Source organism: Aspergillus melleus (genome assembly GCF_016097325.1).
Source record: "Aspergillus melleus strain CBS 546.65 chromosome Unknown contig2, whole genome shotgun sequence".
Lineage (NCBI taxonomy): Eukaryota > Fungi > Ascomycota > Eurotiomycetes > Eurotiales > Aspergillaceae > Aspergillus > Aspergillus melleus.
In genome coordinates, this window is record NW_025763371.1 from 440,497 (window position 1) to 455,856 (window position 15,360).

At 52.5% G+C, this 15,360-nt stretch overlaps 5 protein-coding genes across 5 annotated transcripts; 3 read left to right on the forward strand and 2 right to left on the reverse strand.

Annotated features, from left to right (window-relative positions):
* Positions 1-534: 534 nt before the first annotated feature.
* Positions 535-4,799, forward strand: KCS1 (inositol polyphosphate kinase KCS1; the record flags this gene model as incomplete). Its single annotated transcript, XM_046084642.1, has 2 exons — positions 535-2,771; positions 2,846-4,799. 2 exons carry the CDS (start codon positions 535-537, stop codon positions 4,797-4,799), a joined length of 4,191 nt encoding a protein of 1,396 aa, XP_045940605.1.
* Positions 4,800-5,970: 1,171 nt separating this feature from the next.
* On the forward strand, positions 5,971-7,927 carry MCH1 (MFS transporter; the record flags this gene model as incomplete). The annotated part of the gene is made up of 3 exons (XM_046084643.1): positions 5,971-6,230; positions 6,300-7,215; positions 7,274-7,927. The coding sequence occupies 3 exons, from the start codon at positions 5,971-5,973 to the stop codon at positions 7,925-7,927; spliced, it is 1,830 nt and encodes a 609-aa protein (XP_045940606.1).
* A 1,293-nt stretch (positions 7,928-9,220) lies between these two features.
* Positions 9,221-10,141, forward strand: LDX57_003005 (uncharacterized protein; the record flags this gene model as incomplete). Its single annotated transcript, XM_046084644.1, has 1 exon — positions 9,221-10,141. One exon carries the CDS (start codon positions 9,221-9,223, stop codon positions 10,139-10,141), a length of 921 nt encoding a protein of 306 aa, XP_045940607.1.
* A 364-nt stretch (positions 10,142-10,505) lies between these two features.
* Positions 10,506-12,866, reverse strand: LDX57_003006 (uncharacterized protein; the record flags this gene model as incomplete). The annotated part of the gene is made up of 2 exons (XM_046084645.1): positions 10,506-10,616; positions 10,686-12,866. The coding sequence occupies 2 exons, from the start codon at positions 12,864-12,866 to the stop codon at positions 10,506-10,508; spliced, it is 2,292 nt and encodes a 763-aa protein (XP_045940608.1).
* Positions 12,867-13,083: 217 nt separating this feature from the next.
* ALG2 (GDP-Man:Man(1)GlcNAc(2)-PP-dolichol alpha-1,3-mannosyltransferase) lies at positions 13,084-14,701 on the reverse strand (the record flags this gene model as incomplete). Its single annotated transcript, XM_046084646.1, has 2 exons — positions 13,084-13,691; positions 13,795-14,701. The coding sequence occupies 2 exons, from the start codon at positions 14,699-14,701 to the stop codon at positions 13,084-13,086; spliced, it is 1,515 nt and encodes a 504-aa protein (XP_045940609.1).
* Between the last annotated feature and the right edge of the window lie 659 nt (positions 14,702-15,360).

Here is a 15,360-nt window from a genome sequence, read left to right on the forward strand (position 1 = left end):
AATACCCACAAAGGCGGTGACGACGATCCTCGTCATTTCTTCCTGGTTCAGCCAAACGCTTTTCTTCTTAGTCTCCTTTCCACTCTTCCCACTAAACTCCCCCGGTTACTGCTCGTCCACTTCTCTAGTGCTTTAAACTGCATTTAGAACTGCCTTGTCGGGGCCTCTCTGCCTGCACTGCCTGGTCTATCTTGCAGTCTTACCCAGACCCTCCCTCCCCGTCCCATAACATCATTCTACCTGTCTAAACCCAATCCATCATTCCCCATCGTCCTCTGAGAACTCTCCGTCATCCTGCCGCCCTGCACTCACCTCCAGCCTGTAAGCTGCCCTTGCCCCGGAACGTGGCCAAGATTTCTTGATCTTTCGATTTGCCCATTTCCTTGGCTAATTCCGTGACGCCAGATCCTGTTTAGTCCTGCTCCTCCGCCTTTGGGTGAAACACCAACCATAACCTTCCCTGCGACGCCTCTCCCTTCTCGGCCTCAAGCGACCCTTTCCCTCACCCGTGCAGCCCCGACCAATGTTCTCCCCATGTCAAGAATTCCGTCTGCGTCAGAGAATACCCTGTCGGATTCCTTGGTGACACCTCCTGCTGCATCTGCCCAACATGATTGCTCTGGGGAGCCCGATCGTCCCCATGGCAAGCAGCGGCGCCACCACAACCACAACCACAACCACACCCACCACCACCACCACCACCACCATCACCCCCGAGACCAGCTCATACATGAAGATATCCAACAAGCTCCCTCTCCGTCCCGCGCCGAATCTCCTACGGCTCGTCAATGGGCCAAACCGTCGTCTGCCTTCCCTCTAAAAAGGTCGTCGGTCACCTCGCCTGAAAAGCTCGCCCGTCCGGATCTGTCTCATAGCCCCCAGTTGTCTGAGCGAGATAGCATTTTCGCAACCCATTATCTACCCTCTGATAACGATTCCAACGCCACACCGCAACTTCCGGCCGTGGAGGACATAAACAATGAGCCGCCGAACAATTTGAACCTTGAACCAGAAAATGTGTCTGCTGCTCCTGCCATTTCTTCTTCCAAGGTTCTCCCCCATGGTAGTCTCGTCGACTGCTCCCACATGGAAGTTGACGCCCGCAGAAACCATTCTTTGCGTTCGCCACCATTGCTCCCGCCGGCGATCCCTTCGCATCCTTCACCTTTAGCTGCGATCGGCCCCAACCAAAGTCCGGAGAAATGCTCCGAGATAGCGGACGAAAAGTCGCGAGTGGTTCCTGTTTGGGAGAGTCTATCACCCCTTCGCAAGTTTTCGTCTGATGGCGCGGGTGCCAAGCCCTCTGTTGAGGGGTCGCAGCCCCGTCGCAGTCTAATCTCTGCCTCTCTCAGTGATGCCTCCCTACTTTCGCCTCAACCAATGGTCCCCCCGTTCGATACCCATCCTTCCCCAGCCTCTACCTGGGACCCGGCTGCCCAGCAGTCGTCCGAACAAGGCTCTGGGGACCATGTGCCCGAGGTGAAAGTCGAGCGAAGTTCGAGCCGGAGTCGGCGTGGTCGGGTAGATCACTCCATCGAGGCGAACCTCGCCAATGCGGAGCCGGCTTCTCATGTGCGCAGCCGTAAGTCAAGTCATTATCTGGGGTTATTCAAGGAGAATACTACTTCACCGGACCGCAAGCGAAGAGAAGACCGAGGAAGAAAGCATGATGAGCAACAGCCAGAGTCGCAGGATAAACAGGTTGCGGTCGTGCACTCGGAGCCGCGCCCTGTTCTGGAACGGTCGGACATGCAGCCCCAGCTCCCGCAATTAGTAGAGGATCATGGCCTGCGCAGCTCCAAGAGTCTGTCCCAGCTGTCGTTCACCGACGTTCCGATCATGACTCCCACTGCGGATATCGCATCAGACTCGCAGCAGTCTGCCGTCGACGATGTTTCCAAACGTCCGCATAAAGCCCTCCCTCGCAGCTTGCTTGAGGAAATCCGAAACTTCCATCTCACTCCGGGCGGTGCACGCGGTACTTCGTTCTCGAGCAGCATCCCCACGCAGTACGCGGAAAGAGCCAGAGACTACCTCTCTTCTAAGAATCCTGCGCTTTTGAGCGGTCTTTCGCCGTTGTCGGATACCGATCAAGAACAGCGACGTGGCTCGGCTCAGTTCGAGGACGACGAAGACGAACAGATTTCGTCGGCCGTATACTTCCCCCATGAACGCGTCACTGTTTCTGATGAAGTTGACCAAGTGCAACCCTTCCCGCAAGGTCAACACGATATAGAAACATTTGATGTGCCGACGAAGAGTAGCCACGTTCTAGTGCCCAAGAGACATAAAGTATCTGACGAGCAGGAGGCCCATCATGTTGATATATCTCTTCGATCTAAAAATGAGAGTAAATACCTGCACGGCGATCTACAAGACATACAGGCTCCGCCACTAGAAGAACTAAATGAAAAGTCTCTTAGTGTGATTTCGGAACGCAGCGCCGAATCCTGCGAATCGGATGTGTCTCTGGAAGATACTGGTGGATTGTCTGCTCCGGATGAGGAGTCGAGCGTGACGGATGATGCGGATATGACACCGACAGCCACACCAACTCAGCGCCAACGGTTTTCGCGCCCGCGCCGCAAGGATGACTCCGGCGCTCCTCTCGGGGCAGTGGAATTGAAGCCTTACCGACATCAAGTGGGTGGCCACACGACTGTCTTCCGGTTCTCAAGGCGTGCGGTGTGTAAACAGCTGAATAACAGAGAAAATGAGTTTTATGAGCGCATCGAACGCCGACATCCTGAAATGCTCATGTTTCTACCAAGGTTAGTGCTTCTTTTGTCATTATTGTTTTATCGGCGATCGACGTGACACATGACTAATGAACGATGGTCTAAAGGTATATTGGTGTACTCAATGTGACTTTCTCCAAGATGCCGAAGCGCAGCAAGACGGATCAGGAGACCCAGACCAAGCATAATGACACCAATGGACGCGCCGCAAGCCATTCGAGTGATGTGAAGGGCAATGAATCTCTATCTGTCAGTGAAGTGCGAGTGCCGGATGTCGTGGACCAACCTCGCATTGTCAGCCAAAGCCAGGTAACCGGAATCATTCCAAAGGTGATTTTGGAGAACAACCGCCACATCATTCCTGCCGATCTCTTTTCACGCTCGCAGAGGCCGAAAACCTCTGACGGCACGATGTCTACCAGAAACGGTGCCGGATCTATCGGTGGCGATCGAACACTGCTGAGTGGCTCTATAGATGACGAGACATCTATCCAGGCCATCAAGAAACCTAAAATTAGCTGGGGTGCTACTACTGTGAATAGGAAGCTGCAGGAACAAGTCTTGCGAGAGGTCTTCAGTCCGCCTGCCATTCACCACCACCGGCGTCATGCTCGAGGCCATTTCGCGTTGCCGAGAACGTCTTCGGATGGTGTCCGACGAAGGGCGAATCTTTCGGAGGACCAGACCGCCAGTAGCCGTCGCAATGCACCGGTACCCACAGAACCACCGCGTTCTGCAGCCATCGACATTGCAAAACAATCCAACGATGGCCCAGGTCTGTCCTCGTCGGCGTCTACCGCGCTAGACTCGAATCAGAACCGTCTTGAGAAAGTTCGAACGGAAGAATCTCAGCCGCGCTCAAACTCGGTGTCTCGGACTCGCCAGGTCAGACGACGCCATTCTGGCAGCGGTTTGCAGAGACGGGGGAGCATGAGTCCTGCCAACGATGGTGGCACCGGCGGAGAACTGATGTTTTTCGAAGATGAAGGGTATGGTGGCGATAAGGAGGATGGTATATTCTCCATGGAGGGTGATGCTTCGATGCCGTCTGTGGATCCTTCCTACCATGCGAAAGTGCCGCCAACATCTACCCCGAAAAATAGCACCAATGGGATCTTGCATCTGTCAAGCCAGCCGAGAGATCCTTCGCCTTCGAAAGAGATCACCCCTGTTGCAAGAAAAGAAGACAACCGCTTTCGGCTTCCCACCAACCCTAAAGAGGCCCAAACTCGGAATGACGAAAGAGTCCAGTTCTTCCTCTTGCTGGAAGATCTTACTGCTGGCATGAACAAGCCATGCGTGCTGGATTTGAAGATGGGCACTCGTCAGTACGGCATCGAAGCGAACGAGAAGAAGAAGAAGTCTCAGCGACGGAAATGTCAGTCCACAACTTCTCAGCAGCTTGGGGTCCGACTCTGCGGCATGCAGACCTGGAATGTGAAAAAGCAGGAGTACTCCTTTGAAGATAAATACTTCGGTCGAGATTTGAAATCCGGACGAGAGTTCCAAGACGCTCTGACGCGATTTCTTTACGATGGCAGTAGTTACACAAGCGTGGCAAGGAAGATCCCCGTAATCTTGGAGAAGCTGGCCACGCTGGAAAACATGATCCGGCGACTCCGGCGATACCGTCTTTACGCCAGCAGTCTTCTGATCCTCTATGATGGTGAACAAAACACGCCCGACGGTGATGCTCGTGTTGACAGTCAACGACATTCTCCCCAGCGTCGGGCCACGGACGATGGTCATAATAACATTGACGTGCAACTAAAGATTGTCGATTTCGCAAATTGCGTAACGGGTGAGGATGGAATCCCCCCGGATACGCCTTGCCCGCCAAAGCACCCGGATGATATTGACCGCGGCTACCTTCGTGGACTTCGCACGTTGCGGATGTACTTCCAACGAATTATGAAGGAGGTTAGCCAAGACGAATTCATCGAGAGGGGTGAAGGCGAGGCCATTGCCTTGAGGTCCCAGGTGTCAGGTCACGACAACCCTACAGATCGATACTGGGACGAAGGAGTGATGGAGAGTGATCCTGGCGAAGTCAGTTTCTAGTCTCTAGGATTTTCTTCATCTCCCATTCCCACCTTTCATTACTTTTCCGTTGTTTTCATTTAATCTTTCTTTCTTTCTCCTTTCTGTATTTCCTGCTTATTTGCTGTTGGAGTTAGCGGTCGCTTGATTTTGTTCTTATTCTTTGCTCCAATTCCCACTGATCGAACATCGCACCTGCGGATCAGGATGCGGCTTCTAAATTGCATGGCACCGGATTGGGCGTTATTGTTCTGTTTCTTGAACTGTTATTCTCTGCCCTTCAGACGTTGAACCATGTCAACGGCATTATAATGACCGGGATGGAATTCTGTTGAGGGTGTCAAATGATACGATACTAACGATTTAATCATGGCATACGGCTCCTCTCACGGCCGATTTCTGTTGCATGCCTGGAGCATAGTCCGCAGGATTGGCGCATGCGTGTGGAGAGCATTTGTTTTCTTGCTTCCGTTCTGTTTCTTTCGCTTCTTATTATCTCGGACGCGCCTTACACATTATACCTCCCGGGGAACTTGTCCGATTTCCTGGATCCCTTCATATTCATCAAGGCAGACATACCATGATTTGTTGTACATAAATGGGGCAGACCATTAGGCAGAGAAGATTCGAATAATCCGATATTGCTAATTTCTCGTAAATTGTTCATATGCTCATGTTCGATCCGATTAGTTCAGTAATGAGGCAGTCAGGCAGCGAGGCAGCCATCTGACGTGACACGATAAGCATCACGTGCCTCGGTGATAAGCGGTGTGTTTCCTCCGGCTGCTGCCATCAACTCTCCTTCTTTCCTGACCTTTTCCTCAGTCCCTATCGGGTTATTGCTTGGTCTTGCGTCTCTTGCGTCTCTTGCGTCTTGGGGGTCTGTTTTAAAGATACTTTCAGTTTCGTTTCGCGATTCTTTGTTGACGTACCGCTTCCAAGCGCCCCGGCATCGCTGCCCCTTCAGTGACGTAGCGGAGAGCCGACCACCGGAGCTCAACCAGTCAACTGATCGACCCAGGTGGCTAACTGTGGAGTGTGGACACCAGAACAGCTCACTACAGGTGATCACTTTTGGACGAATTATATTACACCTTGGTTTTATATTTGTTGCTCCTCTCCGGATCGCCCAAGCCGCTGTCCCCTTTTATTTTCGTCCTGTTGAGCAGCTTCCACCAGCAAACAACACGCCATGACTGGATTCAATGGCCGACATAGAGCATCGATAGACAAGCGTGATTTTGATACGAATAGACCGCTACTGGATGGGCATGGTGATGGAATTGATGGAGCTGAGCGCGATAATCAACTCTCCCGACCGGGTTCGAGTCTCTCCGACGGTGAAGACGGCTTGTTGAACAATGTGGTCGACGAGATTGTTGAGCGAGACCGACGAAAGATGGCCAAGGAAGTGGTACGGATTAGCAGCTTTGTATTGGGTGTGATTAGTTGGTGAGTCATACTGCATGTTTGTACTACTCACAGAGGATTTGGCCTATTGACTATGGCGGGTTGGTTTAGCCTGGGAGCCGGGAGCATCACTGCGTTCTCGCTGTATGGGCCTCTGTTCCTCACTCGTCTTCATTACACGCAGCTCCAAGTCAATGCAGTCTCGATCGCCGCGGAGGTTTCTATGTACCTCCCCGTTCCCTTGTTTGGATATCTCTGTGATCGGTACTCGCCACGTCCTTTGTCTTTGTTTTCGGCATTGGTCTTTGGCGCAGGTTATCTTCTTGCAGCGTTTACCTACAAGAGTGGCCCTCCTGTTGAGAAAGGCGGACAGGGATGGCCGTTTGGGATTATGGTGTTGGCATTTGTGGCCATCGGAATGGCCACGAGCTGTATGTACCTGGGTGCGGTGACGACCTGCGCTAAGAACTTCGGCCGAGGAAAGCACAAAGGCATTATGCTCGCCGTTCCTATCGCTGCGTTTGGACTCAGTGGGATGTGGCAGAGCCAGGTGGGGACATATCTGCTATGCGAATGGCTCGAGGATGGCAGTCGTGGGGACGTGAATGTGTTTCGGTATTTTATCTTCCTAGCTGCACTGCTTTTCGCCATTGGAATTGTCGGCACATTTGGATTGGTAATCGTGGATGAGGAGGATAAGTACATCGATGAGGCGGTTGACGAATTGGAGCGGAGTGGTCTGTTGGAGCAGAGCGAGTTCTTCCAGCCCCGACATGAAGTAAGGGCAGCTTACGGAACCTTCGGGCAAGGCGATGGCGACACAACGGACGACGAGCGAACATTGAACCAGTCCGAGGAAGAGCGGGAAGCTGCACGGCTGGAGAAAGAGCGCGAGGAAGAGGAGCGCCGAAAGAAGGACTGGTTGTTGAATTACGAAACCAAAGTATTCCTCAAGGACAAGACTATGTGGTTCCTTGCACTAGGGTTCTTCTTGGTTACCGGTCCGGGTGAGGCATATATCAACAATGTAAGCTGCTTTGATTACCTTTCAGGAAAGTACAATGCTAACGTCTTGGGGCCTCAAGCTGGGCACTATCGTCCAAACGTTGACACCGGAATCGAACCCTCCAAACGTCCCCTCCCCAGCAGGTCTTCCGTCGACACACGTCACTAACGTTGCGCTCACCTCGACCCTAGCCCGATTACTCACTGGGTCCCTATCGGACCTGTTCGCCCCTCCGGCAAATCATCTCATTGCAGGAACCATCGAAGACGGCCGCCCATCGTCGTCATCCGGACGCTTCACTCTCTCACGACTCTCATTCCTCCTACCTTCCGCCCTCCTTCTGTCCCTTGGCTACCTTCTCCTCTCGTCGCCCCTGCTCGTCTCCCACCCGCAGCTCTCGCACGTAACTACCGCTTTGATCGGCCTTGGTTATGGCAGCGCTTTCTCCCTCGTCCCGATCATCATCTCGGTTGTCTGGGGCGTCGAAAACTTCGGCACAAACTGGGGCATCGTGGCCATGGTCCCTGCCGCCGGTGCCGCCGCCTGGGGTATCATCTACTCACGAGGCTACCAAGACGCCATGGACGGTGGGAACGGGTCCCCGGATGGGCAATGCCACGGCTGGCGATGCTTTGGGTTCTGGGCCGTAGGCTGTACCTTGAGCGTGTGGGTGGCCATCGCATCGTGGTCTATTGCCTGGCGATTGTGGAGACGGAAGGGTATTGCCGTTTGATCTGACAGGTTTGGAGAGCCTTTGGTATATCGTACATCTGGTTCGGGATTTATCTTGATTTTGACATGCATAGTATAGACTACTTGGAATTGGGCTTGGCTCATTGGCGTAGTGATTTTCATATTAGGGTTTTTGGAGTTTGACTCGCTCTTACTTAGGTGGTATAAGATAGGATGGCATGGATGGTATGGCATATACGCACGATGAAACTACTGATTTCTTAGACTGCAATGCAACTACTTGTTGATGTTTGACACATTTCGCACCTGCAATCACGGGGTAAGTGTTATATTGAATAGGGCAGGTTGAAATCTAAATCTCGAAGAAAAGAACAACACAAGAGAAAGCCCGGCTCCCATCAACCAGGACAAAACGGACAAAGAAGTGAATCACAGTATGCCAAAAAGTACATTAAACATACATCCTCTCTTGCCCATGCCTATCCCTGTCCATGCACTACCTTAAGGAAAGATATGCCTGGAATTATACCTAGCTCGATGTAAACTAGCGACAAAATTGACAAGTCAGAATCCCCAACCCAAAACCATCCACTAAATACCTCCCCTCATCTTATCCCTCTTCTTTTATCTAACAACCGAACTCCCAACCCCAAAATCGAAAACCATGGAATACGACCCCATCGCCGAAAAAAACCAAGACCAAAAAGCCGCCGCATGGCTAAAGCTCTGGTCCAGCCGTCCCAGAACACCTATCCATGAATCTCGCCCAGAAACACCGACCCGGAAAACCAAAACCCGTCTCGGCGTGTTTTTGGAAATCGGGCGCGTTTAATATCTGTTATCGTGTGCGCTATCCTCCATCGAAATCACACCCTGGAATAGAAGCAGAAGCAGAAGCAGAACCAGATATAATAATCCGCTACGCAGCCCTAGGCCGAGTCATTCTGCGACGCGAAAAAGTCCAAAACGAAGTCTCCACGATGCACTACCTCCGACAGAACACCGCCATCCCAGTGCCCGAGGTCTTCGGGCACGGAGTCTGCTGGGCGGGTCCGTACATCGTGATGTCGTTTGTTGAGGGCGTGCCTTTATCGGAGTTATTGAGAGATCGAGAACCTGTGCGATGCGGGGAGGGGAGTCGGGATTGAGGCATGCGTATCGGGAGATGGCGGCTGTGGTGCTTGAATTGTCGAAGTGTGAGTTTGAGGGGATTGGTGCGTTGGAGGAGGTTGAGATTTAGACTGGGAAGCTGAACCAGAATGAGAGGAAGGGGAATGGCACTGGGAATGAGAACAATACCTTCACGATATCCCGACGCCCACTCACCTTCAACATGAACGAACTGATGGCCTCAGCTAACATCCCGGAACATGTATTCCCTCCACCACGCCATACCTTCTCCTACTCCTCGACATCGCCATCGACTCCTTCTTCTCCAACAATCTCATACTTCCAAGAGCTAGCAACACAACACCTCCACCACCTAAAACACCAACAACGAAACAGTACAACCAGCGCCTCCGACTGTCGACGAAAGTACACCGCACGATGTCTCTTCCTCGACATCGTCACTAACAAACTACACCTGCACCTCAACCAAAACCGGGACCCCTCCAATCCTTCCGCCCCAAAACAAAAAGAAGGCTTCAAACTCTACTGCGACGACCTCCGCCCCTCCAACGTCCTCATAAACACCCGCACAGGAAAAATCTCCGGTGTCATCGATTGGGAATTCACCTACGGTGCACCATCCGAGTTCACGACTGTAGCGCCGTGGTGGCTGTTACTTCAAAGTCCGGAGGATTGGGAGGATGATTTACATCTCTTTCTGAACCGATACAGGCCGAGACTGAAGTTATTTCTGGAAATTCTGAAGAAGAGAGAAGATGTGTTGATTGCACAGAACCAGCTATTAGAGGAGGAGCGTCTGAGTATATATATGCAGCGCTCGATAGAAAATGAAGGGGAAGGAGAAGAAGAAGAAGGTGGAGGAGAAGGGACGGGATTATTTTGGATCTGCCTGGCGGCGAGATATAGCTCCATGTTTGATGAGGTTTACTGGGGGTTTCTTGATGAGAGGTTCTTCGGTTCTTTTACTTCGTTGGAACAGAGGATGGGGTTGTTGAGTGAGGAGCAGCGGCTGGAGATGGAGGCATTGGCGAGGGAGAAGATGGGAGAGTGGGATGGTAGTGAAGGGAAGGGGGAGGAAGGGTTTGTGGATCATTATCCGATTGATAAATTGCTTGAGGTGTAGACGTCTAGATTTATAGGGTATAAGATTTATGGAGTTATGTCAGGTTTATATATCCTATGAAGTGTAGGGTATGGCTTGTGCCGATTGACTAGAGTAAAAGTAGATGTACATACTGTAGTGTAAGAGATAGATAATCTGCCCAGAACCTAGAACTCCAACCACGAAAGAAAAAGACCAATAATGTCTACCCATATATCCTAGAAATGCATGCAATATGCAATATCAAAACGAGACCAACCAACCTAACCCCAGAAAGATACAAGATCATGAGTGAAGTAAACCCCTAGAAAGAACCAAGCAAGCGAAGCAAAGACGCTAAGGTAGTAAGCAAACAATACGAGATAAGTTGAGAAAGCAACCGGTATCAGATATCCGTCGACGAAGAATCAAGTCCCATAAAAACTTTATACAATCGTTTACTCGCCGCCGGACCGATGCGGGAATCGGTGAGAGCGCCGTTCTTGTTGGCTGATTTCTATCATAGAGTTAGCCATTATACATTCCGACGGTGGAGGCCTGTATGTATGAAAGGGAAAGGGAATACCTTCACATCCTCCAACAAACCAGGACCACCTCTTCTCATACCCTGCACTAGATCCACAACACTCGGATACCGGACTTCAATGCCATACGCCATTGGAGCAGTGACGCGATGAACTTCCTGCAGCATCTTGACGTAGGTATCGGATTTGGTATCCCCCGGCTTCACCTGCCCCGTGTCCATACAGAATGCAGCGTCGCGGCCCTCCATCATCTCGTGTCGGTACGGGACGGTGGAGACGTGCTCTGTGAAGTTCTTGATCCACTCAGCGGATTCCGCGGGGGCGGCGGTGTGGTGGATTAGACAGGAGTGGGTGACTTGGAGTTGGAGGAGGGCGTCTTCCACGGTGTCGTCGTCGACCGGGGGCGTGGTTTCGGGTTTATTTGCTGCTCTTTTCCGGCCTCGAGAGGGGGCCTGAGAGGAGGGTTGCTGAGAAGCCGTCTCCTGCTCCATTTGACGACGCACTTCGGCGACGTAGGCTCTGTTGCGGGAATTCTGGTTCTTGCGCATCCAACTGGTGAGACCTTCGATTAGGTAGATGGGTTTGCAGCCGGGGTAGGCGCTTTTGAGCTGTTGAACGTGTTGTTCTAGAGTGATTGCTGTTGCTACCGGTGGGTCGGTTGACGCGGAAGACTGCGATGCAGGTGATGCGATAACCATGTCAACAAATTCCTGCGCCGTCAAAAGAACAAGTACCTGATCTTCCTGACGAATGTGAAATGCACACGGCTCCCAGTGGCCCGCAGCATCGTTATACCTTGCCTTTACCTTTCGTCTCCAGCGCACAACATTCGGCATGACGCTCGTTAAAAAGGTCAATTCAACACCAAGCTTGCTCATGAACTCCGCCGTCTGATTGCCCACACTCGTCCCCTCTAGACTCGACGCCAGATCGACGATCATCTCCGGCGTGGACTCCTTCTTATCGACCTTCAGTTTATTGACCTGCGCGATATCCGCCGCAAGCTGCTTGTCGCGGGCCTTTGCCTCTTTGAGTCTCTGCTTGCGCTCTTTCTCTTGCTGTCGATCCTGTTCGCGCTGCGCCTTTGCGGTCTCTCGCTCTCGCGCGCGCGCATCTTTCTCCTCACTGGTAAGTTTCGTCGTCGAGGTCGCCGCCTTCTTCCGTCCTGGTCTCCGCGGCTCAGCCACTTCATCCATGATCTCATCCGCCTCGACCACACCCCCCCGGCCTTGTTGTCCTGCCCGCGTTGTTGCCGGATTCGACTTCTCCGTCTTCGACCGAGTCTCCAAACTCGCCAGGAGATTCGCCGTCCTACTCGATAAATTCGGACCTCGTTCGTTATACGTAACGTCCCGCGATGATCCCGCCGTGGTTGTCGTCGTCGTCATCGCCAATAACTCATTCAAATCCGGGATCGCTAGTTCATCGCTAAACGGCTCGATATCATCTTGTTCCAGTCGTCGGTCTCGGTAGAAAGGCGCATTGCTATTGTCGCGGCCACCACCACCACCACCACCACCAGCAGCAGCAGCAGCAGCAGCAGTAGCAGCATAATCGTCATCGTCGTCATCATCATCGTCAATCGTCACGGTTTCCGTCATAGTCCCCGTCCTCGTCCCCGTCACCCGTGCCCTATCCCTCGCATTATCTGGCGCCGAAGACGTAAAAACAATCGGATCCGACTCGCCATTCCACGCTGGAAGATCTATAATGGGTCGATTCGTCCTCGGCGCGGGGCCTGGATCTATATCTAGGTCTTGTTCTGGGCCCGGACCCTCCGAAGACAGGGCCGGGAGGGACGGAAGGAAATCTTCATCTGAGAATAAGAAGAGCCGATTGCGAGAGGGATCAGAAGGAGGAGGAGAACGACGAGGACGAGGAGGCGGCGGGGCGAACGGGCTGCTCTGTCGGGGAGATCGGGATGTAGGCTTGGGACTCCCGTCGCCGGGGTTCGAGTCCTGGCTTAGACGTCTTCGTTTTGATGGGTTCGCCGCATCGATGTTCGTGTCGACGTCATCTGTGAATGCGATCGGGGAGGTGTCGAAGTCGGAGGAGAGGATGAAGTGCGAGCGGGCATTGATGGTCGGAGTGGGAGCGGGGAGTGACGGAGGGGGAGGAGGGAGAGGAGATGGCGCTGCTGCTGGTGGTCGGCGGGAGGGCTGAGGGGGTCGGTCTTGTGGGTGAGGAGGCGTGGAGGAGAGAAGGTCGATGACCTCGGGCATGGCGATTTTCCCACCAAGGGCGATTGTTTGGATTGAAGATCGGGATGGATGTTGGCGATGGGAGAGTGAGGCACGTGTCGAGTCGCGACGTCACCGCGCGAGGTGAGCGCGAGGTCACGTGGTGATCTGGGTTTCTACACTGGAATTATAGTGCAGGAGCAAGTAGAATTGACAAATGACAATTGCTAAAGAAGGGGTATATGAAGAGACAAACTACTCAGAGAACTTTCAAAACCATCGCCAGAAGCATCGCGACCGCAACACCCAACACAGCCAGAATGACAAAGACCTGCTGGAAGCCGCCAAACGGCCGACGTTCGCTACCCAGCATCTCACCGATTTCCTCCTCCAGACTATCGCCCATCGCCGTGAGCGAGAACTCATTTTCCACGCGCTTCTTTGCTGCGGCAGACATGCGATCTAATTCCGTCTGGTCCATGCCGTACAGAACATTGTCCATCACCGCGGTCCAGTCGGCATCCACCTTGGCGTCTCGGAGCCAGCCTGTTTCGCCCTCGACGATCGTCTCTAGGGGACCGCCGGTGTTGGATGCCAGGACGGGGATCCCAGCGCGCATCGCCTCCACAGGGACAATGCCGAAGTGCTCGTTGATCGGCGTGTAGAGGAGCAGTTTCGACTGCAGGAGCAGCGTATCGCGGAATGCGGTCGGCACGGAGAGTAGAAAGAGAACATCGATGGAGTCGGGGATCGAAAGCGCAGATATGACCGTTTTCGACGTAGCCGTCTGTAGGCCCAGACCAGTGGCAAGTTCATCCAGTTCCTTGTGATACTGCACATTCTCTTGGACTCGGTTGTCGTAACCGCCTATATTCCACATCAGTCAGTCGAAAAAAACAATACACCAGATCCAGACACCAAGCCCAGCACAACACAAGCCAAACAGAACGAGAGTAAAAGGAAAACTCACCAGCAATTACCAACCTCGTCCCCCTCCTCTTCTCCTCCCCAAGACCATGATACGCGCGCACCGCCAACGCCATATCCTTCTTCCTCTCGAACCGATTAATACTCAAGAGAATCTTCTTCCCACCCCATAGCTTCTCCTCCCCTTTCCCTCCCTTTCCATCCCCATCCCCATTAGCACCCCCTCCAGCATCCGTATCAACACAAGGATAAACAACCCTAACATCCCCCAACGACTGCAACCCAAAAACCTCACTCACGACCCCGCGCGTAAACCGCGAATTCGCAACGACGCGATCCGACGCGCTCAACGCCCACCCCTCGAACCAGTCAAACGGACACCGATAGAGCAGTTTCGCGAGCCGAAGAAGCGAGCCGCCTTCGTTGCGTCGGGCGAGTAATTGATCGGGGAAGTGGCAGTAGAAGAGGATGCGCTGGCGGAATTTCGCACCTTTCTGCTCCTGAGATGGAGACGGAGACTGGTACTTCGGTCCAAGTGTCTTCAAAAACGGCACGCAAGCAGGAACCTGATCCACGATGAATATCGTATCTCGATCGCTATCCTCATCCTTATCCTTATCCCCACCTCCAACCCTAATATTACCCCCAGCCAACTCCCCCAAAACACTCCCCGTCAAATGCAACTGTCTCAAAATCGCCATGAAGACATGAAACCGTCCCCCAAGATGTGCCGGAAAGACCGTATTCCCACGAACGCGCACATCAAGCGTCCCATCCCGAGCCTCCTCAAAACAATGCCCCGTGTCGCGGTGCGAGGTATAGATGGTGACGCGGTGGCCGCGGGACTGTAGCGCCAGGGCGACGTCGATGATGAGGCGCTCGGCGCCGCCGATGCCGAGATCTGGGTGGATGATGATTACATTGGAGGGGGGGAGGTTTTTCTCGGACATCCTGTGCCGATCAATTGGTGAGGTATCTATCGTGTTGAGGACCTTTGGTTCAGGGAGGAAGAGGATTGGTGGTGGTGGGCATTTCTTGCTGGTGTTGGTGACAGATAACTTAATTGGGGAGCTAACTTACCCGCAGCTAGCTGGAGGTGAATGAGACACGCGGCCTAACTTATCTAGACGTCATGTGATGACGCATCCACTATGAAGTACGATCCAACATTCCTAGCAATTTCTAGTTGAATCATATACAATGCTTTTAAAAGTCTTATTACAATACCAAGGACATTAACATCAACCAGCTATTGTCATATGTATGTACGCGTCGACTCTATCACGGCATCAGACCAAAACTAACATCAACAATTGGTATCCGCAATATACTCAAACTCAGTAACGAAAGAGCAATGCCATAACATGGTCACAGCAGACCGGAATTCTAGAACTCGGCCGAGCAAGAATATGCACCATTTGATGAGGAAACGACAGGGTAATAGGGTAAAAATGTACATAGAGCACAATAATCAGCCAAGGCTAATAATCCGCCACGCATAAAACAAAAAACCAAAACGCAAAAGTCATAATGCAAAAATCATGATGAAAACGAATAAACAATTCGCAAGACAATCGATAAAAGGGGCAATACACAGAGAAAGGTATCA